Genomic DNA, 23,340 nt, shown 5'->3' with positions numbered 1-23,340 from the left:
AAAAAAAAATTTCAAGAAAAAAAAATTATTCTCACGTTTCATACATATGTAAAACAATACGTATATTTATTGTCACATGTATATGTAAAATAACACGTATGGGAACTTTTTAAAAAAAGATACAAATATATAATACATACATAATGCATATATATAATGCATATATACTTTAAATATATATACAAATCGTTTTAAATTTTATATACAAAATTGTATATTTTTATATATATAAGAATGATTAACATTATATGCCACCTATAGTTATATATGCGCACATGCAATGCAAATATTGCTCCTTAAATATTTTTAGACCATATACTTTTGCCTTTTTTATATATTTTATATAAGTGCACATGAGAAAATAATTTCGTGTATACTTGCAATATATTCGTATTGCAACACGCATCAGCAAAATTGTAAATGTTCAAACAAATTACTCTCTTGAATGAATATGCGTAATGAATATTACAAATATGTATATATATAAATAGTATTAAATATGTTTATTATGTATATGGAATTTTTACCACATGTCACAAATAAATATAGAAAAAAAAATCCGCTTGAGAAAAAGTTGTTAACGATCGTGGGGGGTTAATTTTTTTTTTTTTTTTCCTAATTTAAATATATATATATATATATGTATACGACGATTCGACAATTCATCAAATGTGAATAAATTAATGAATACAATATTGTAGTGTATTTTTTGGAGGTGAGGGGTGGTTTGCATCTCGTATCGCATGCCAAAAATTCATGGTTCCAGGGAGTTATATTATACGTATACAAATTATATAATATAATTTGTACGTATATAATACTATATATATGTATTTATATTTACGTATATATTTGCACATATATTTGCATTTACCATAGGTAAATACATCCAATTGTACAGATGAGCATTTCGTATTTGACGCGAAATAGGGTGAAGTAACGCCTAAGATGATAATATAAAATTTACCTTTTTCTATTAACAAAAAAGTTAGAAGTTGTAGTTGAGCTTATATAATATGCCTGCCTATTAGATAATGCAAACCAAATGTGCACCAAAGAAATGCTTCTTTTTTTTTTTTTTTTTTTGGATGGATTTTCTTATTTTTTTGTTGAAAATTAGATTTTCCTATTTTTCTTTGAGATGCCATTTTTTTTTTTTTTTTTTTTGGACTCCTTAAAGTTTTTTCCACCTTTTGGAAAAGCTGAATTTTCTTACCGTCCTCCCCCCCTCAATTTCTTTATGTGTATATGGTGTTAGCCTTATGTACTTATAAATCTACATACTGGGGTGGGGAATCTTTTTCTGTTTCCTATACTGTAGAGTATTTGTTCTTACATCCTATTCCTATATATAGTACAGTCTAAGTTTACATTGAATGGCTTGCAATTCAAAATTTTTTGCAAAGACGACGAAAGGGATGTAATTTTAAAAGCACAAAGAAAAAACGAGGAATGCGAAAAAAACAAAAAATAGAAAAAAAAAAAAAGAAATAAAAGAATCCTATTTTTTGCGTACATGTGCTGAACAGAATAAACCTTATTTGTGTATTTAGTATTGTTACATATTTTCAGTTTTAAGTTTAAGCGCAGAATAATCTGCATAATTTTCGTAGATATTTGTCTTACGAATAGTTGCAATGCAAAACAAATGCATACATCCGATATGACACCACGAGAAGAAGCCCAAAAAAAAAAAAAAAAAAAAATTCCACTTCTTCAGACCATTCAAATTGTACAGGTATATTATGTTACATATAATAATGTATATATACCTGTACGATAAATGCTTTTTTTTTTTTTTTTTTTCTTTTTTGAATTTTCTCGCCCACTTTATGTAAGAATTCTTCATTGTCTCAAAGACAATTCGTTTTCCTTTATCCAAGAATAAAAAATATTTTTATCCTTAACCCATTCCTTGGAGTTAAGAAAAAAATATTACATATATATACCAGTTATATAGAATTAATTGTTTTATATATATGGTGCCAAATGTTTAACCATATGTGACATGGGTATATTGGTGGTAGTGGATTTATTAAATGGAACCATTTAATTGATATTATGTATATATGTGATTTATTTAATCAACTGAAATAATGAAAAAAAAAAATAAACAAGAGGATGCAAAAATGGTAATAAAAAAAATTTGAAGTAATACAAATTAATTTTTTTTTTCCCTTTTTTTTGGTAAGCTCCTATTTATGCCTTTTCCTTTTTTTTTTTTTTTTTTTTTTTAAATTATATTTCTTCCTCTCTTTTAGTTATTCCCCCTTTTTTTTCCGTGCTCATTTAAGTTCACCACTCTTGTGCTTATTCACATGACCATTCATATTATGATCAATGGGACTATGGTAAGTTCAATGGTGTGGCGTTACTGCTACTGCTGCTTGGTATACAGTTATTTCGAATATAAAGCTGTGTTAACATTTGGTACTTTTTTTTTTTTTTTTTTTTTTTTTTACCGCACCAATTTTTCCAATGGTGCATGTGCAAAGTGTGATCATTTGTTTACGCTCCGTTAGGGTCGCATTCATATGCACACATTCTTGAGTATTACAATTACACATATATATGGCATTATATGCTAGTGTGTAAATTTAACATATTTTCATTGCAACAAGTTTTTTTTCTTATAAAATATTGTGAAACTTGAAATAGACACGTAAAATGTACTAGTTATTTCACACAATCTTTTCATCCCAATGTGCAATAATAAAAAAGCTTTAAAATTACTAAAAAATTTCTTCTAATTTATTCAGACATATTGAACATATATTGCACACACACAAACATGAGTGTAATATCCGTACGAATATAAATAAACTTTTCACATTCATTGCCTGAAAAATCAAACTTGAGAAAAAACACTTTATGCAACGAAAAGGGTAAAATTTTTCTGAACTGAACATCAGAGAGGGGGAAAAAAAAAAAAAAAAAAAAAAAAAAAAAAGCGAATATATAAAGATGACATAAAGATGTTCTGCTTAATGTCCGTATGCATAAATATGATTAGACATAAAAGTATCAACTTTTTTTGGTGATATGGTATAAATGAATTTTATTTTAATGTTTGGAAATATATTGACGGGAAACCATAAAAAAAAAAAAAAAAAAAAAAACGGAAAAAACAGAGGGTTAAAAGATCAATACGTTTCATGCTCTTGGAAAGAAAAAATTAGTGAAAGTGAGGAGGGGGACTAATCTGTAGTTAAATAAATGCATAAAAGGATAAATCTTGACACTTGCAAAAATTGAAGTTACCGAATTTTTTTTTTTCCCCTCCCCCCATCCATAGCATATTCAAGTGCGCTTAATGCGTATGCAATTTTGCGATAGTTCTAATGGCGCAACGAATTGATAATAATTCTGTGACAGATTTTACGCTAATTTTTGACCGATTTTACGCTAATTTTTGACCGACTTTGCGGTAATTTTTGACCGACTTTGCGGTAATTTTTGACCGACTTTGCGGTAATTTTTGACCGATTTTACGGTAATTTTTGACCGACTTTGCGGTAATTTTTGACCGATTTTACGGTAATTTTTGACCGACTTGCGATAAATTTGTGGCACCTTTCGATCATCGCAATGCAATAATATACAAAAAATAGCACATTCGCGCGTTTAGGAAAATTAAAAAAAAAAAAAAATGGCGCCTTACATTTGATGAATTTTAAGCTACAACAACAACAAAAAAAAAAAAAAAAAAAAAAAAAAAAAAAACATATTGTGTCCTTTTTGTCATACTTCACATGAGTTTTAAAATAAACAAAAAAAGTAAGGGGCTTCGTAAATGTTAACGCCCTCCTATGGCATTCACTGCAACACGAGTAGAGGAAACTTCTTGGGCCACTTCATCATAGCGGGTGAATGCATCGTGCAAAGCTTGAGCAACATGTAGAGATATACTTACACCATATACATATTAAACATAAGAACAGAGAGATGGATGTAGAAAAATAAAATGCAGGGGTGCTGATCAATTTTACACATTCCATCCTTAATTAAATTACTCACATTTATGTGAATTTTTGAAGGCTGGAATGTTTTTTTTTTTTTTTTTTTTTTTTTTTTTCTCGTGCCCCTGAAATTTATTAGAAAATCCACTAAGTTGTTCAATCATCCAAAAATATTTGATGAAAATGTTTTTTTTTTTTTTTTTTTTATTTTGCGTCTACAATACATGTATGTAACTGTTTTCCTTTTCTCGCTCAACCACTTTCGTTCGAACGGATGTGCAAGCAAATCTTTTAACATAGACAAAAAAAAAAAAAAAAAAAAATTTAGAAACGTTTACTTCACAACGAAAAGCAAAAGAGAAAACTTCTTCTCACATAGAAAAGATAAAAATATAAATTATTTTTTTTCTCATCCCACATATATATTTTGAACTGATTTATCACATGTAGAGAAGTGGATAGAAAATTGACAAAAAGTTCCCCTATATTTTTTTTTTTTGGAACCTGAAACATGATGAAGAAGAGATCATGAGAAAAAGGGAAATATTTTGCTAGTGCAATAAAATTGTTCTATTGTGCAGATCTTTGATTTATTTGAAAAATGCAAATGATTTTATGAAGTTTTTACTGTACGTATAGATACAAATGGGGAGGGAAAAAAAAAAAAAAAAAACATGTATTTTCTTTTTAAGAACTCACTTTGACGAATAGAAAACATTATAAAGTGACATTTATGCAAGAACACAGATTTAAAGTCGTCTTACTAAAAAAAAACTTACAAGGCGAAGAAGGAACGAGACAAAACAAAACATCAGACATACTACATAGATCACTTTGTTAGACCCATTGCACTACGTTAGTGTAACCAAAATAATGATTAAAAAACGGAAAGTAAAAATAGATGGAACGGGGGGAAAGAGGAGAGTTCCATTTGAAAAAGATGCAGAACTTAATGCACCTCTGATGGAGGAAAGAATAAAGGAAAATACTAGCAGTGAAGAAGAAAAGAAATTATATAAATTAAAAACTTCCCAAAATTTGAAATTGCTACAAAATATAAGATTAAAAAAGAAGGGAATAAATGCAGAAAATTTGAATTACGACACAAAAATAACACAGGATGAAGAAAATGAAAAGAAGTTATTAGAAAAACATTTTACAAAAAATATTACCGAAAAGGAAATTGAAGAAGCACATATAGAAAATTTTATAAAAAAAAATATGAAAGAGTATTATCAAGACACAAACACGAAAAATTATAAAATAAATAATGAACAGGATAGTAGTGATAATGGTGGAAATAGTGATTATAATTTGTCCAAAGATTTGTACAAAATATCGGATCATTTGAAAGTAAAAAATTCTGTTAATAGTAATCCGGAAAAGTTGAATTGTATTACTGGTATTACTGAAGTACCTCTTCCCATCCAAGTGAAACTAAAAAATATAGAAGAAACGGAAAAGTTGAAGAGGAAACTTTTGAAAAGGGCAAAATTTCTCAACATTTAAAATGTTGGAAGGTTTTTTTTTTTTTTTTTTTTTTTTTTTTACCACCACCATCAGCCCAAGTTCTGCATTTATCATTATCTGTGTATGTATATGTATCCACATATATATAGATGTGTATATGTATTCGTTTATACATATACACACGTACGTACATAGACAAATGTGCTCATAGTCCGTATATTTAAAAACGACATATGCATGTTAGGGAGGGGTCTTTTTTAAGATTCATCGATTGGACCACTTAAAGGGATTCCCGTCTAAGACAAACCATGGAGAGAGGAATGTCTCACGACATGTTTCTGGATGTAATGCAAATGGAAAAGCCCTTTAGTTGACATTGTCCCATATTACATAATTCCTCCCCCTTCTTCACCTCTTCTATTTCAGCATTAATAAATCTAGGCTTTAGTTTTTTTTTTTTTTTTTTTTCTTATATATATATATATTCACACCATTTTGAAACGAATTAAAAGAGATCCTGTGGATAGTTTATTAATTTTTATGCGATGAGGGACATGAAATGCTCACCCCCTCTCGCATTATTTTTTTCGTTCCCTCCTTTTTTGCACTTATATTTTTTTTTTTTCTTTATCTCTTTTTCTGTATAGAAATAAAGATTGTAAAAAAAAAAAAAAAAAAAACATTTTAATTAAATTTTTTTGAGTCATTACTTATTTCTCAAACGAGTTCCAAACGCGTGTCTGCGTTTTTTTTTTTTTTTTTTTTTTTCCTTTCATTAAACGACAAAAATTATTTCATTATTTGTGGAAACGCAATTCATTAGGAATTTCCTCTTCAAAATAGACCTTTTAGTGCACTTAATTTTGGGGTAACCCAATTTGAGACGTCCCATTTTGAGCCACGTCATTCAGCTACTCTTCACTTCTTCTCCATGGTCCGTTCCCCAATGCAGATTAAAATAACCCCTAGACTTATTCGCGTATAATTGAATCATTTTATTTTGTTAAAAAGAAAAAAGAAATTAAGCAATTCCTATGTGTAAAAGGAGACCCATCATAATATCGACATATGTTCAGATGCATGTGTAACGTATGCACACAAGTAGATGTATTCTTACATGTATCAGTGAGTAGGGGATACTTAGAACCTTACCCTTCGTCAGAAAATGGATAGCTTAAATTCGGTGGAATCAATATATCGGGATTATGGTAGTGCACCTAGATATTATGAAGCTAATGATTCTTTGGTAATGTGAAAATGAGTCCAAAAGAAAAATAAAAAAAAATAAAATAAAAAGACTTCTTCGTTGTAATAAATCCATATTGTGCTATGTCTTAGTGCCCTTGTGCTCATTGCATGCACATAGATTTGTATTAATACATCTAAATGTAGTAAGAAAATCATACACAAATATTGAATTCCAAAACGTGATTCACTGATCCATGGAACCACGAATACATCTCCACAAGAGCGCAGAATCAAATGAAGAATCCGACAGCTCTGAAAAGAGAAAAAAAAGTTTAGATGAGAACATTAACAATGAAGAGAATCATCGAGTAGAAAAGTATATTAAGCTAGAAAGTACCATCAAAATATGGGCAGGAACAAATGAAATGATTCATTACAAGCAAAAAGATGCACATGAGTTGAACAAAATAATCTATAAACATAATAACAAAGATATTAATCTCTCAACAAATTTGAAAGTTTTAAATATAAGTGGTAACAATTTAGAAAATCTGGACTTCCTTAATGACCTTATAAATTACATATACCAGAAAACAAGAATCCAGACACCAATTAATTATTCGAATATTATTTCATTGGACATATCATTTAACAACCTGGTCCAAATACATGATAATTTACTCACATTAAATAAGCTCAAAATTTTATACTTACATTCAAATAAAATAGAAAACATTAGCGAAATTCATAAACTTATTTCTTTGCCTAAATTAAAAAAGCTAACTTTGGGGAATAACCCAATTATGAACCTATACGGCAAGTTTTATCGGTTATAATATGCAGATAAAAAAAATGCTTTTATTTATTTATTTTTTATTTTTTTTTTTTTTCTAAATTTATGTTTGTGTGTTTAATTTGGCCTACATTTGTCTTTACCTTTGTTTTACCCATCATTTATTTCTCTTCTTCTTATAATCATCTGCGTTTTTTTTTATTTTTTAATTTTTCCCAAATTACAATAATCATATGCTCTTTGTCAAATTTCTCAGGCCATTCGTTATTCATTACCTACCCCAAATAAAGTCCCTAGATTTTCACGACATCACAAAAATTGAAAAGAACAAATCAGAAATTGCGTTTAACACGCACAAGTATAAGTTTAACTTGGTGTGAAATTTACACAAATTGGGGACATATTTTTGTTTTGTAAATTTTGTTACATCATTTGTCTGTCCATTTTTCCATTTCTCAATTTTACTTATTCCCTCTCTTATGGAAAAATTTGGCCTACAACAATTTTAGCCCTTTTCTGCTTCCTCGAACGTACTGTTACGAATTTTAAAACTTTCTCCCCCTAAAGAAGATTCTATTGGTGTAAGCATACATATATGTATATATATATATATATATGTATAATCGCACCCAGATACAACTTGCACAGTTACATATATATTTTTGTATACCTGAATAATTACCTTCTTTGTTCACATTTTTAATAAAAAAAAGTATTGCATATACACCATTGTTTTTTCAATTTTTTTTAGCATGAACAAGGCAACAATGTAACATGAATAAAAATGCGTATTAGTACCCAGTCCGCATATATAAGACAGATGTTTATTCCTTGCGATTACATAATTAGGCAAGGCTAGAAAAAAAAGAAGCAAATTTTTTTTTTTTTTTTTTTCCTTTCACTTTCTAAAATGTAGGTTATAGCCTTACATGCACATTTTAAACAATAACAGAAGTGGCAATATTTTGCATGCGACTTAAGTTAATGAGGAAAACATTTTTTTTTTTTTTTTTTTCATTTTAAGGCTACAGATTTAAATACCAAATTTTTATTTTTTATGTTAATAATTGTGCATGCTGTGAATACATGTGAAGTAAAAATTTGTACTTCTTTAAATAAAAAGATAAGCAAAAAGTAAAAAAAAAAAAAAAAAAAAAGTAATTGAGCAATGATGTTTATATGGACAGAAAAATTTAAAACAAATGAGTGCGTAAGCTGAGAATAGTTCTTATTTCCTAACAAATCTACGAAAAAAGGATAAAAAGACCAAATCCCTTTCATTGTACATACACAATGAATTTACATGCAAGTGTGTATTCCCTTCTTTCTTTTCACCACACAAGGAGCTTTCCGCTTACACAAAAAAAAAAAAAAAAAAAAAAAAAAGAAAGTTTAAAGGTAATGGATTTTTGATATATAAAATGTATAAATTTATTCATTAATTCGTCATTTTTATTTTGTTCATTTTTTTCTGACATGTTCATAATTTTTACATCTTATTTTGTTCATTTTTGTTTTGACATATTCAAAATTTTTATGCTTTTTTATTTTATTTTATTTTTTTTTTTTTCTTCTTCCGCACAACGTTTGAAATAAATGTATCACAATTTTACGAGAACAATTTATAACTTATTAGACAATGTTAAAAATATATATAGCCATATTAAGAAAGAACAAAGCATCAATAATGTGTTTTATTCCCTCACATAAAAGATTTATTTCATTAAAATGTTATGTGGTGAATTAAGAAAAATAAAATAAAAAAAAAGACCACTATGTTGAGCTCCAAATTTTGTCTTTATCCAAATATTGTTTTTTTCCATTACCAATCCGTACTGAACAATTGCAAACACGTATAAACGTATAAGAGATAGCATATGTATGTAGAATGAGTAATATGACCACGTGTCGCATATATATACACATACATATATTTACACAAAGGATAGGCATATACATATTCATGCACGCATCCGTGACGCATGTTTGATGCCCAAGTCCACAGGTCATACAGTCGAGTGTTATTTTGAGAAATTCTTCCATAATATATATATTAGTTGGAAAAAACATAAGTTTATAAAGACACATGTCATAAGTATATATATTCTTATACATGTAAACCATCTTTTTATAGACATAAGTAAAATATGACCCTCACAACATCTGTTTTCATATGAGAAAAATGTGCTCATATTGAACTTTCTCTTACATTTTTTCCTGAATTAAACGCAATAGCAAACTTATTACGATTAGTAAATATAAAATACGTTTAATCTTAATTTTTTTATAATTTTATTATTTTTTTTATTATTATTATTTTTTTTTTTTTTTCTTTTTTTTAATAATGATTAATTCAAATTTTTATAAATGTAGAATGAATTAAAGTTTTCATTATATGAATTGGTTTGCAATTTTTATTCCTCTTACCTGATCTCTTTTTGAACATCGGCAACAACTACATTTACAGTTTGGACTTTCCCAAACTACAACACATTAACGCGTTTATTGGTCGGTTGATTAATTTGATGATTTATCAATTTGGTATAATTTTTTTTCACATTTTTCATTTTACAAAGAAGAAATTAAGAAAAAAAAAATCACAAAAAATTGGGTTGAACAAACAGTTTGCTCTTTAAATATGCAAAGAATTTTACATGCATTTTTTTTTTTTTTTTTTTTTTTTTGACTACTTACAACTTACAGAACAGAAAAATATTCGCGAATGTGTTGTGTAAACTGTTTCATTTAACATCCGCATGACCGAGTTCTCAGGTGATTACATAAAACATTACATTCCTGTACTTGACTTGACCGAAGATTAGGGAAGTTTGAACAAGTGTATTAAGTAATGTTTACATACCTATCGAAAATACGTGTATATATATATATATATATACACATCTTCACAAGTGTGTGTGTACGTCACTACATGGATGAAGTTGATAAGACTTTCGTTTCCAATGTAAACACAAATGTGTCGTGAATTTGCTAGTAATGTCATTTTTCAAATGGGATGCTATACACATGCATTTCCACATATTATTTTTTGCATACCATTTTACGTTTCCATCGGAACATATGAGTGAAAATCCATTTGGACGTTTTAACTCGTTAACTCGTGTAAATTTTTTTGACTTGCGTTTTTTTTTTTTTTTTTTTTTTTTTTTTTGGTGGAGGTGTGTGTGTGTGGCATAAATCTGAATGAAGAGGAAATTCAAAAGAAAATGGCTTCTAATTCATTTGTGTGTAAATACTCGCATCACACACATAACATAAATTATACAGCGGTTCTGTCTAAGGACAATCGTTTGTTTTTTTTTGTTTTTTTTTTTATTTCTCTTCAGACCATTTTATTTTAATGTTTTTGTTTGATTTTTCTTTATTCCATGGGTTTGAAATATAACGAATTTGACGAGCAAATGGATAAGCATAAATTTCACCTCAGAATAATTTGCACTTTCACCTATTTCCCTTTCCTATTAGAATTTTTCTACAACATCTTTTTTTTTTAATTATTTTTCTATACTATCTTTTTTTAACAATTTTTATGCGCCGTCTTTTTTTTTAATTATTTTCCTACACCATCTTTTTTTTTAAATTATTTTCCTACGCTATCATTTTTTTTTTAATTATTTTCCTACACCATCTTTTTTTTTAAATTATTTTTCTGCGCCATCTGTTTTCAATAATTTTTTTTTTTTTCCTACTTCTCTTCACAATTAATTTTCCCTAATTTCACTTTAGATTAAATTGATTTAATTTTTTTGTTTTTTACATTTATGCACTCTTAAATCTGGCGTTTACTGTTACATCATTTACGCGTTTTTTTTTTTTTTTTTTTTTTTTTTTAACTGCACGTGCATTTCATTCCATTTTCAGAAAACACCGAAGAACCATTTAAATTAGCATCTCTGTAATTTTTTTTGTCATGCAACATAACTGAACTCCGTCTGTGTGAGCATCCGTTTAATAATTCGTTCATTCATTCGTTCATTTCCTTTATTATCCGTTTTTTGTATTTTATTTGCTTTTTTTTTAATTTCCTACAACTCCCCCTAATGTAGCAAATCTTTATGGATTCATGATTTGCATTTAAGAAGATAATAATTTTTTTTTTTTTTTTTTTTGCTTCTTCTGTATAGACAAATTTAAAAACAAGTTCAAAAAAGCTAAAAAGATGCTAAATCGATGTTAAAACGACGTTAAAATGGTGTTAAAAAAAAAAAAAAAAAAAAAAAAAAGAAAAAATAATTTTAAAAAAATTGTAATGATTTTTTTTTTTTAACAGAATTTTAGATTTAGTACATCCCCACCTCCCACACCTTTCCACAATAATCCCTTTTGAATTTTTCCTGTTAAGTTGCATAACACATTAATACATCCTTAAGTGTTTATATAAATACATTTACTGTGTTATTTATTTTTTATGTGCATTTTTTTTTTTTTAATTTCCCATCTAGTTCATTACATGTCAGAAAAAATTGGAACAATCGTTTTATTTGTGTGCGTATAAATATATAAACATAACAGTTATAATTGTTCTATGCGTATATATATAAACATCTGTTTATGCATGTTTACAACTGGACATGCGCCTCTCCATGAATTTCTCCATTTAGTTTCAAAAGGCAAAGTTTAAAAAGTCTGATGAATTCATATATTAATTTTTAACTACATGTCATTAACTGAATTTTGTAGAGCCTGTCTTAGTACATGTCTTCCCCGCATTTTTATTTTTCCGTGCACATTTAACACTTTTCTTTTCATTTTTCTTCTTCTTTCATTCTTTCATTTTTTTATTCTTTTATTCTTTTTTTTTTTTTTTTTTCGTGTTCTTTTTACACATTTCATACATGTACTTCCTATAATTAAACATTTATCTCAACCTCACATTATGTTTATTCGTTTCTCTTTCATTTTTTACATTTTGTGAAAATTCACTTAACCATTGTTTAACCACATTTTATTCCTTCTCTACAGAACAACTGCCTAGACCGAAAAAAAAGTTTTAATATCATTTTTTTTTTTTTTTTTTTTTTTAATTATTAAGACCATATAGATTTATTTTTCAATTACTTCACTAATATTTAATTATACATTTTAAATGATTTTTAATAAATAAAAAAAAAGTAAAAAAAAACATTAAAATAAATAAAAATACATATAACAGGAAGAAGCTTTACTTCACAGTGTAACAAAAGATGTATGCATATATTCACACATATTCGTACGACCACACATTCATTACATCCTTAATTGTTGTCAACACACCCACCAACTTACACATACATGTTCTTTATGCAAAATTGATTAACCAAAATTTATCTTTTTAAACGCTTGAATACTCATATATAGGTATTCTGCTTATATATCATATGCATAATTTCCCACTTTTGTGCGATGAACTAATATATGGGATGCAAAATATATGAACCTCCAATTGTCATATTGATTGTACATGTGGCTTATCGTGTTAGACAGAGAATTACATACAAGTAGAGAACAAGATAACGAAAAAGGAGTTACCAAAGTGGCGTTACGAAAAAAAAAGAAATAGAGAAAATGAAATTTGACGTCCAGAAAATATTCATTCGTGTACTTTAATCTTTATTCCATTTTGCAATTTAATTTTTTTTTTTTTCTTTTTTTTTTTTTTTCTTTTTTTTTGTTTAGCTTATGTATTTATGGGAACTCCTAACATATGTGTACATACATATGTGAAATAATTCTTCTACCCAAGAGAGAGTAAGAATTCCATATGGTTACAAGTGGTGTATATTTATATGTACATATCCGAACATAAATATTTATGAACGAACATACGTATGTGTTATATTACCGTGTATTCATGTTAAGTGGTGAATCTCTTCCCTTTTCCACACATACATGCAGGGAGGCAAGCAAAAACACTGCGTAAACTTAATCAAATTAAGTCTTTTTATTTTTATCTGATTTTATTTATTCTATTTTATTTATTCTATTTTATCTATTTTGTTTTTTTAATAGAACATCAGTAGCCTCTGTGGTTGAATGTGTTGCGGCGAACATATTCGAACACAGCAATTTGTTTCGCTTTGCTATTTATACTCATTTTGGTTTCAGTACTCATTTTTTAATAAATAAAAAAAAAAAAAAAAAAAAAAAAAACACACACACACACATATATATATATATATATATACACAGACAAATACATACGCGTATTAATATTTTATGAGATTTGTGCGCTTTGTCTATTACTCGCGCCTTTTCTTCAGTCTTCATGCACGATCTACAACATACAAATTAAAATTTACAATTTCGCCATTTAAATTTTGAATTTTTTTTTTTCTTAACCCCTTATGTTATCCTTTTAAAATAGCTCCTTTTGCTAGCCCTTTTTGTTAACCTTTTTTTTTTTTTTTTTTTTTTACACACGACGACTGTACTGTATCATACTAGTTTGTGTTGGTATATTTCATTTCCCTTTCTAAGCCTCGCCACTTATTTCAAATTTTATCTTTAATATACTTATTATGATATTTGTTTACACCAAAGGAAAAGAAAAAAGAGAAAAAAAAATATAACAAGTAAACTTTTTTGTTTTTTCCCTTTGAATTTTTTTTTTTTTTGTTTTTTTTTTTTTTTTTTAAATGTATTCCACATATACGTGCTTGCAAATACACATTCCTGTGTGTGTATGTATATAACATTTGCACTTGGTCTATGCTTCTGTTTTTTTTTTTATTTTGGATTAAATTATTGCATAATCAAATACACATGTGTATTATATATTTTCTGCATATTGTAAACAACGTTCTTGAGTGCATCTACACCTTACGTATGCATATCACGTGGTTGTGTGTCAAGTTGCGCAGTAGCGAAAGAAAAAAGAAAAAAAAATCTACAGTTTGAATAACTCTTCATTTTACACAAAGTCCACTTTTCCACCCTCTCCATATCGTTTTGTTTTTTTTTCATGTGATGTACTCCCCCTACACACGCTTTTACAACATTACAACTGTGCAGCTTCACAATTTTAACTATTTGCATTTACTTTAAGATTTATTTTTAATTGAACGTTTCAGAAGGGAAATTATGTATATATGCATATATATAAATTTCTTTTTTATTTTGATATACTTGTGTGTCCTTTCATCTTAGTTTATTATAATATTTATTTTTTAAATAATATAATTTTTGTTTTAACTTTCCATTTTTTTTTTTTTTTTTTTTTTTTTTTTTTGAATACCACTTTCTACATATTTTAGGTTGTAGAACCTGTTTAGTAAGCATAGAAAGGGTTTTATGTGTCTCTCTTCTTTTCCTTCCATTTTTGACCTTATTTTTGGCCTCATTTTTGTCCATCTTTTCCTCTTGTACAAAATACCTTCCAAGTGAAGCCTGAACGCATCTCCAAACCAAGAATCCTTAAGAGGAGCAATCGCTAGGCATTGCAGAATCCACTGTGCATCATCTGAAGAAGCAAACACATATTAATAGATTTAATATATCCATATATTTTAAAATCATGGTATACGCTACACTATTGAGCGAAGAAGACTTAAGCCGCTTCAGGACTAAGCAGTGCAAGAGACTGCTGAACGGAGGATGTAATTTTGGAATCGATAGATGTCAGTATAGTCATAATGAATTTTGGAATCGACGATGTCCATTTTATTTAAGTGATTCTTCATTTATTCGTTATATAACAGTTATGTGTCCAGATGTAGAAACGAAAAGTGATGGATCGATTAATAGTCTCTGTCAGAGAGGTGGAGAATGCCCTTTTGCACATTCATCTGAAGAAATTTTATATCATCCATTGTACTATAAGACAAAGAGGTGTGAAGACTATAAAAAGGGATCGTGTAATACATACTATTGTCCTTTTATTCACGGGTTAGCTGAAACTAGAAATCCTGGAACTTATAAATTACCATTCACGAATGGAATAAACATACCCAATATTCCAAATGTAATTATTGTGGACAAAATTGACATAACAAGTAAAGGGAATAGTAACATAAGTTGTAATGATAAATATGTAAAGAACATGATATCGGTTAAGAGAAGAAATGAACTAAAGCCAGCTGACAGTGTAACAGATAATGATATGAAATATGAAAAGTTCAGTAATTATATGGCATCTACTGCTTACTCATCCATAGATTCAATAAGGAACAGTACCACAAATGCATGTAAAATGAATACTGGAAAGGGTTCTCTACCCTTTAATGACAATTTAATGCATTATTCAGAAGAAGATTTAAAAAAAAGTATGAACATGTTCAATCATGAAAATTCTTTTGACAATTTTGAAACTTATGCCAAAGACGGAATGAGAAATTCTATTAATTCCTTTACTAATTTTGATCATCAGACATTATTGCCTACGTATACTCATGGAACCAAAACAGAAATAACAAGATCATCACATAATATGGTACCATGTACCCATTATAATGAATTATTTACAGATAACATAAATGGAGTGAAAATGCAAAAGGGCCATAATCACTTATGTATTAATTCGAAGGTGTCCACGGAACCTACGGAAAATATGAACACAAATAAAAACTGGAACAGTTATTATAATATGTTAAAACTGAAGCAAAACTACTCAAGTTGTAGTACTGCTGCACATGAACTAAATTTTACTGAACATGATGTTACAAGTGATGACTTAATAGACGATGAAGAGGAGGAATTGGATAACTATCCTATGAACACACTACTGCATAATACAAATGATAACCCTGGAAGGGTGCAAAATGGAAGTGGAAGTGAATGCCAATATGTGCACCAAAATGAAGATGGGAATACCAATTTCAATTTTCACTGCATGGGTGGAAACACAAATTATGGACAGAAAGAACAAAACGAACAAAGCTGCAAGAGAGGAAGTGCCCAATACAAACCCTGCTGCAGTGTGAAGGATACAGATGAGGAAAGAAATAACAGCGAAATTAATTTGTTGGAAATTATAAAATGTTTGAAAAATTTATATGAACGTATTATGAAAGGAAATTTAGTTTTTTCCCCGGAACAGTGGGACAATATTGCTCAGATTACATACGAAATTGTTGGTGTTGTGGAATTTAATCGAGTTCTAAAATTAAAAAGGAACACTGACAAGCTAAAATATGATGTTACCAATGCGAACAGAAAACAATATTCTTTCGATGTTCCCAAGAGGGAAGAAGAGATAAATTCGGATAGAAATAAATCCTCAGATATGTTCGATAAAAATCTAATGATGATGAGGCATATCAATACTTTAGGTGATGTTCATGTGAAGGATCAAAATGATAAAAGTCAACGAGGAGAGTTAAATGTAGAAAATAGTACAAAAATGAAGAAGGAAGAAATCGTAGATCTCTGTGACATCAACGAGTTGGAAAATTTAGGGTTGAACAGAATGAAGATTTACTTAGAAAATAAAAAAAAAGACATATTGGATATAAACAGTATGGTGATGGATATCAATGAGGAGAGTCATATACTGAATCTGTATAATGAGACCAGGAAGGAAAGTTATTTAAGTGGCAAAAGCAATTTCGATTTGTTTAATCTGAAGACGAAAACATTTTCCCCTCCATTAAGTACGATTAGTGAAATGGTTATCTCGAATAGAGAAGAGGAAGAAGAGACCAATATGAATGTGGAAGAGGAAAAGACCAACATGAATGTGGAAGAGGAAAAGACCAACATGAATGTGGAAGAGGAAAAGACCAACATGAATGCGCAAGAGGAAGGGAACAACATGAATGGGGATGAGGAAAATTCCAAAGATTTACATTTTCTGGATTATTATAACTTAAACAATGACAACCTGAATTTTACAGAAACAAAAGATAATACAGATAAAATTCTGACACAACAGCCGTTCGTATCCTTCTTTTCTTTTCTTTCGGAATGATAATATAATAGTACACCTGATTCTTTATTTTTGGGAATGTCTAGAGGAAAGAATGTTGTAGGTGTGAGCATGTTAAAAAATTTTTTCTGGTGTAGTAGCAGGACAAGACTTAACAAAAAAATATGAAACATCGAAATGTGTAAACCTGCAAACATATACCAAATGAGTTGCAGAGGGGAGAAGAGATATATAAGCTGAAAGAAAAAAAAAAAAAAAAAATTAAAATAAAAATAAAAGAAATTAAAATAAAATAAATAATCTATCGTTTTTTCCAAGCAGAAAGCTTTTTTTTTCTTTTGTTTTCTTTTTTTTTCTGTGTATATAACTCCTCACACCATCCTGTGCGAGGATCAATTTGTTCCATGTGTGTTCTCAGTAATGATGTAAAAACACCGAAGTCAGCGATTAGTTAAGCCTCCTTTCACGAAACTCCCACTGAAAAGCCTACACAAACTGAAGAGCACAAATAGATGCACTCCCGTGCTGTATAAAAAATATGCATACAATTTTGTCATTTAAAAAAAAGAAAAAAAAAAAAAAAAATGGTGGATGCATGTGTGCCTATACATACATACACACATGCATATAGTCCACACAGCCCACATCACAAAAATAGAGAAATTAAAATAATAAGGATGACAAACCCAAGGATGTGCAAATCTGCATATTTGTCCTTTTTTTATTCGTTTTTATGTCATTATTTAAGAACCCTTATTTACTTAGATTTTATCTAATTGTCTTCTTTTTTTTTATGTGTAACTTTTTTACATTTCATACTTAAAAAAAAATTAAAAAAAAGTTCATCATTTTTTAAAAAAAATAATTATTATTAATCCGTTGTATAAATTTTGTATTTATAAACTTATCAATTAACTCAAGTTTTTAATTGAATTTTGTAAAAAAAAAGAAAAAGAGGTTTAAAAAAAAGTAAAAAAGTTAACAAAAACGTAAAAAAGTTAACAAAAAAGTAAATGAGTTAACAAAAAAGTAAATGAGTTATCAAAAAAGTAAAAGAGTTATCAAAAAAGTAAAAGAGTTATCAAAAAAGTAAAAAAGTTAACAAAAAAGTAAAAGAGTTAACAAAAAAGTAAAAGAGTTAACAAAAAAAAGAAAAAAAAAAAAAAACAGGATGGATAAATGAAAAAATGAAGGATCAGACAAGTATAGTACCCCTTCAGCGTTACAAGTATGATGTACCGTTACAAAAAGTAGGCAAAAATTGAAATGAAACTAATAAATTTATGCAGTTGTTTTATTTACTTTTATATTAACTCCTGAATGAATGCATGGATGATTTTTCGCACATTGGGAAGAAGGGCACATAAAAGGTTGTGTGTATTCACAGACGTCCATCTTCATGTGCATGCGCGAGGAAAGATATACAGGCATGCAACAAAAATGGTACTTAAAAATTTAATGTAAAAACAAACAAAAATTTTAATTATATGGGCATAGAGTATAATTAAATGGAGGAACATAGTGACGTATGTGTATATATCACAAAAAAAAAAAAAAAAAAAAAAAAAAAAAATCCTCCATATTTTTATTTTTAAAAACAAACACAAAAATGCACTAATTTTCGTAATGAGGAAAAAACAAGAGATATACTCATTGCTCCTGCTTAAGCAGCCATTTCCTAAACAAGAAAAAAAGAAAAAAAGAAATTAGTCATGTAAAATATTCGAAAAATTATATAATGATAAAAGTGTGAAAATTTCGATTATTTCCATTAATATTTTTTATTTTTTTTTACTAACAAAATTTGGGGGGTCTTAAAAATTTGTGTGTTCTTTGAGACAGGCATAAGGGGAAATATGCTGGTGAAAAAAAAGTATATGTGTCCTACTAAAATACCAAAAAAATTGTCATTTGAGTTGTAGTCGACAATTAAGGACAGCACCGTTAGGACCCTGTAATGGGGTAAAGGAAGAGAAAAAGAGATGATGAGATGTGGAAAAAGCAGAACGCAAAATGAACGAACGTATATGACATAGAAAAAGTTGAACGTATAATGAACAAACAGATATGACATGGAAACAGCTGAACTTATAATGAACGAACAGATATGACATGGAAACAGCTGAACATATAATGAACGAACAGATATGACATGGAAACAGCTGAACATATAATGAACGAACAGATATGACATGGAAACAGCTGAACATATAATGAACGAACAGATATGACATGGAAACAGCTGAACATATAATGAACGAACAGATATGACATGGAAACAGCATAGTTTTAAGTGTCTATACATCTGTATGTCTGTATCGGTGCAGAAACAAATGTGTAGACAGATAGACAAGAACACATTGCCCTCGTGCGCGGATGGAATACCATGGAAGATAGGATGCTTTTATTGTAAAAAAAAAAATGGTTAGCCTCGTTGAAGAATTGTTCTTGCTCCATACATATGTGATGACATTTATTATGCAGCTGCTATAAAAGTAGACCCCTCCAAATATGTATGAAACGCCCTGTACGTGGGGGAAAAATCGGAAAATAATATGAACAGTAATATGAAAAAAAAAATTTTTTTTTTTTTTTTGTTTCCTATATTTTTGAAAAAATGGCCTTATTTCTTTGCGCCATGATTTTACGTTTTCGTTTTCCTTTTTTAAAAAATATTCTTTGTTGAACTATAAAAGTTTTGCTGTAAATATTTGCATGCAATGGCAGTACCAATAGCATCATACAAGACACAATAATCATCCAGAGAAAATCAGCTGAGTTATTTCTGAAGGTAACATCTTCTAATGAGCTGCAGTAGTATATTCTGTAAATAAAAAGTACATAACATTTTTTTTTTCAGTAAGGGGTGATGTAATATATGCAGGGAAATTTAAAATTGGTAGTAATATACTCTCATCATATGATGAATTTGGTGCAGAAGTGCGGATATGTCATAGTAGACATAGTGTCACATGAGTATGCAAACATGTGTTTATGCATATGTGTATGCGAATATGTGTGTGTAGTTTTTTTTTTTTTTTTTTTTTTCTTTGAGCACTGGGAGAGGAGAACTTAGTTTGTTTAACCCCCTCTCTCATTCGAATTCTATTTATCATGTTGCTATAATTACAAAACGTAGGCATCCCAAAAAAAATGAAGTCCGAAGGACCCGAAATACAAGAAGCAGGTGATGAGTCTCCAGTACTGAAACAAGGGGATGAGATGTGGGTTAAGATGTAAAGAAATTTGGTATGCACGACATGTATAGGACATAGCATATGTAAAAGGCGTGATAGTGCACACATGTGATTAATATGATCATGTAGATATACATATATCAATAGGCTTATGCACAGTTGTGAAAAAAAGACAAATACGAAAATTGCATAACACCCCTTTGGGATATATAATAATATAAGTGAAAAAAAAAATAAATGATATATCCAAATGGAGGAAAATACAGAATCGCGTTCCTACAGAAATTTAGGTGTATCATAATATGTAGTGGTCTCTATTTTTCCACATTTACCTGATGTTCTGTCAAGACCAAGTTCCAGTTCAAGTATAAACTCAATGGTGATATAACATCAAGGGAACATAGTACCATCAAAATAGAAGATAGAATAAGGTATAGACGAGTTATTACCGGAATGGTACTTAAGAGATCTCCCAGCTGAACCATTTTCTCCTTTTTTTTTTTTTTTTTTTTTTTTTTTCTGTTGCTGATTGATATCTTAAAAAAAATAAAAATTTAGGCCAAATATACCAGGCGCTTAATTTGTAAAAAATTGACAATAGATCTTAGTTCTCTTCCTGGGCTTCTAAATATCCAAACCTACCCGTAGCAACCTCTAAATTTTGTTAAACTTTTGTTATTCAATCTTGTGTGTGAATCGTTTTTCCAAATTTGTCGTTACTCCTTTTTCTGCGCCTTTTTATAAAGAATGCTGAAATTTTCAAAATGCTTGAGTGATCCCTTTTTTTGAAATATTCATTTAAAAAATTGCATTTCCATTTCATGCATATATATATATATATACATATACAGTTACAACAAAATAGGCTCTTAGCCCTCCTCCTCTTGAATTATTTATGTGTTTACGAAAAAAAAAAAAAAAAAAAAAATAGAAAGCTCTTTCGAAAGAGGAAAAAAAAAAAAAATGGATAACGTGGATAATAATCATTTATATTTTTTTATCACATGATGGTGTCAAATTTTTTCATTCACATGGTACATTTTGAGCAAAAAAACTCTTTTTTTTTTTTTAAATTTTTCCTCAACTTTTGCGTTAAATTTGTTCCTTTCTTATTTTTTGGCTCTTAATTATGCCCCCAAAAAATGGGATGGAAAACATTTACCTTATAATTTTTTTAATCAATTTAATTTCCACTTTTACTGTAATCATTGAATGCGAATTAAATTTTTTTTTTTTTTTTTTTTTTTTTTTTTTTTTTTTTTTGTACCTTTACAATACAGGAAAAATGGTGAATTATTTCAGACGGGTTAAGCAAAGCACAAGTTTAAAAGGAAATAATAATTAAACTCAGTTGATGCACACATATATATCTAAACGCATGTGTATACTTCCTTGCAGATTTGAAATGATTAAAATAAACCTTTTTATAAATACATATCTGTTATATGCGTATGCCACTCGCTACTACTAAGCATCTTTTTATATTCCTGTTTATGTTGTTTATTCCTTTTTTTTTTTTTTTTTTTCATTTGCCGATGAAACGATTGAAGGAAAAAAATTCCACTCTGCCATCTTAATTATATATTATATGTACATTTTACAAATCAAAGAGGTATATGAAAAGGTCCTATCCACCACCACCATCTTCCATTCCACACAAGAATGAATGTTCAACAAATCCCATCAATACAAGTGGCGATGCATAAATGGGGTTTCATGTGCTTACACGAATGAATTTGCCCGAGGGGCACTGCTCACTGTGTTTCCTTTTCAAGTATGTCTCTCATAAGAACATTTGGGACAGCCCAAACGGTGTAAATACATATATTCGATGAGGAAAAAATGAAAAAAAAAGAAAAATGTTAACTTAACAAGGCAGACTAAACACGTTAGATGGGAGGAAAAAAGATGGAGACGTCTCCTGGTGTGAAAATACATTTAGACCAATTTCCCCGCATATGTAATGAAATGAAAAAATTTGATATCCCTTTGCCCCGTGGATAAATTCGTATTCACATTATAGCTTCTCATTTTAGTTAATTTAATTGGCTCAAAATGATTTTTTTTTTTTTTTTTTTTATTCATACGTAAGAAAAGTATAACAAAATTTTGTTCAGGTTAACCTGAAGGAGTCTCCGTTTATACGTCTCTCATGTTTACTATTATGCAATGTGCATTACTTACTCATTTGTGTGTATGCATAGACTGAAGGGGAAAAGAAAACCGAAAATGGATAGGAAGAGAAAAAGATGCGAATCTCTCCCATAGGGATGTTGGCTCTGTTTTCGTTTAATCTCCCCTTTTTAACGGGTCGCATGACGCTTAAAAAACATGACTTATTCAGGTAAAAATGTGAAGTAAAAATAGAAACGAATAGGTGGGAATAGAATCGAATAGGTGGGAATAGAATCGAATAGGTAGGAATAAAAAGGGATGAATTGTCCTACGTCGAAATTGAGGTGACAGCATATAATGTGGCGAAGGCGGCGAACCGAGTAATTGTCAGACGATTATTCTACATTTAGCATTTATTCTACGATAGGAAATATCTGTTTTAATTTTTTTAAAAAAGGGGGAAAATATATGCACATGTGTGTGATTACTAAGTTTTGAGGCAAGAAAAGGTTCATATACATTTCTATTGCAAATATTACCTTTTTTTTGTCTTTTTTTTTTTTTTTTTTTTCGTCTTTTTTTTTTTTTTTTTTTCTTCTTTTGCTCACAATAATAGCGTCTTGTTATTAATTCTCCATGTTTTGTAGAAAAAGTAGGTATACCTCTTCTTTTTTTCCCCTATTTTCTCCTTAGTGTTGTCTAATTATTCCTAAAATTTTCTTTAATTTTCCTATGTTCTTCTTCTTCTTCTTCTTCTTC

The 23,340-nt window shown here is 28.8% G+C and overlaps 4 protein-coding genes across 4 annotated transcripts; 3 read left to right on the top strand and 1 right to left on the bottom strand.

The window, feature by feature from the left end:
- Nucleotides 1–4,832: 4,832 nt before the first annotated feature.
- PGO_124010 (hypothetical protein, conserved) lies at nt 4,833–5,468 on the top strand (the record flags this gene model as incomplete). Its single annotated transcript, XM_028689191.1, has 1 exon — nt 4,833–5,468. The coding sequence occupies one exon, from the start codon at nt 4,833–4,835 to the stop codon at nt 5,466–5,468; it is 636 nt and encodes a 211-aa protein (XP_028544992.1).
- Nucleotides 5,469–6,594: 1,126 nt separating this feature from the next.
- PGO_124000 (hypothetical protein, conserved) lies at nt 6,595–7,790 on the top strand (the record flags this gene model as incomplete). Its single annotated transcript, XM_028689190.1, has 3 exons — nt 6,595–6,675; nt 6,899–7,446; nt 7,667–7,790. The coding sequence occupies 3 exons, from the start codon at nt 6,595–6,597 to the stop codon at nt 7,788–7,790; spliced, it is 753 nt and encodes a 250-aa protein (XP_028544991.1).
- A 7,130-nt stretch (nt 7,791–14,920) lies between these two features.
- PGO_123990 (D13 protein) lies at nt 14,921–17,311 on the top strand (the record flags this gene model as incomplete). Its single annotated transcript, XM_028689189.1, has 1 exon — nt 14,921–17,311. One exon carries the CDS (start codon nt 14,921–14,923, stop codon nt 17,309–17,311), a length of 2,391 nt encoding a protein of 796 aa, XP_028544990.1.
- A 1,608-nt stretch (nt 17,312–18,919) lies between these two features.
- PGO_123980 (derlin-1) lies at nt 18,920–20,951 on the bottom strand (the record flags this gene model as incomplete). The annotated part of the gene is made up of 6 exons (XM_028689188.1): nt 18,920–18,947; nt 19,069–19,221; nt 19,655–19,794; nt 20,000–20,093; nt 20,400–20,473; nt 20,799–20,951. The coding sequence occupies 6 exons, from the start codon at nt 20,949–20,951 to the stop codon at nt 18,920–18,922; spliced, it is 642 nt and encodes a 213-aa protein (XP_028544989.1).
- Between the last annotated feature and the right edge of the window lie 2,389 nt (nt 20,952–23,340).

The sequence above is a fragment of the Plasmodium gonderi genome (assembly GCF_002157705.1).
Source record: "Plasmodium gonderi DNA, contig: Chr12, whole genome shotgun sequence".
NCBI lineage: Eukaryota > Apicomplexa > Aconoidasida > Haemosporida > Plasmodiidae > Plasmodium > Plasmodium gonderi.
Note: the sequence above shows the minus strand (reverse complement) of the source record. Positions and strands in the feature narration are given on the sequence as shown.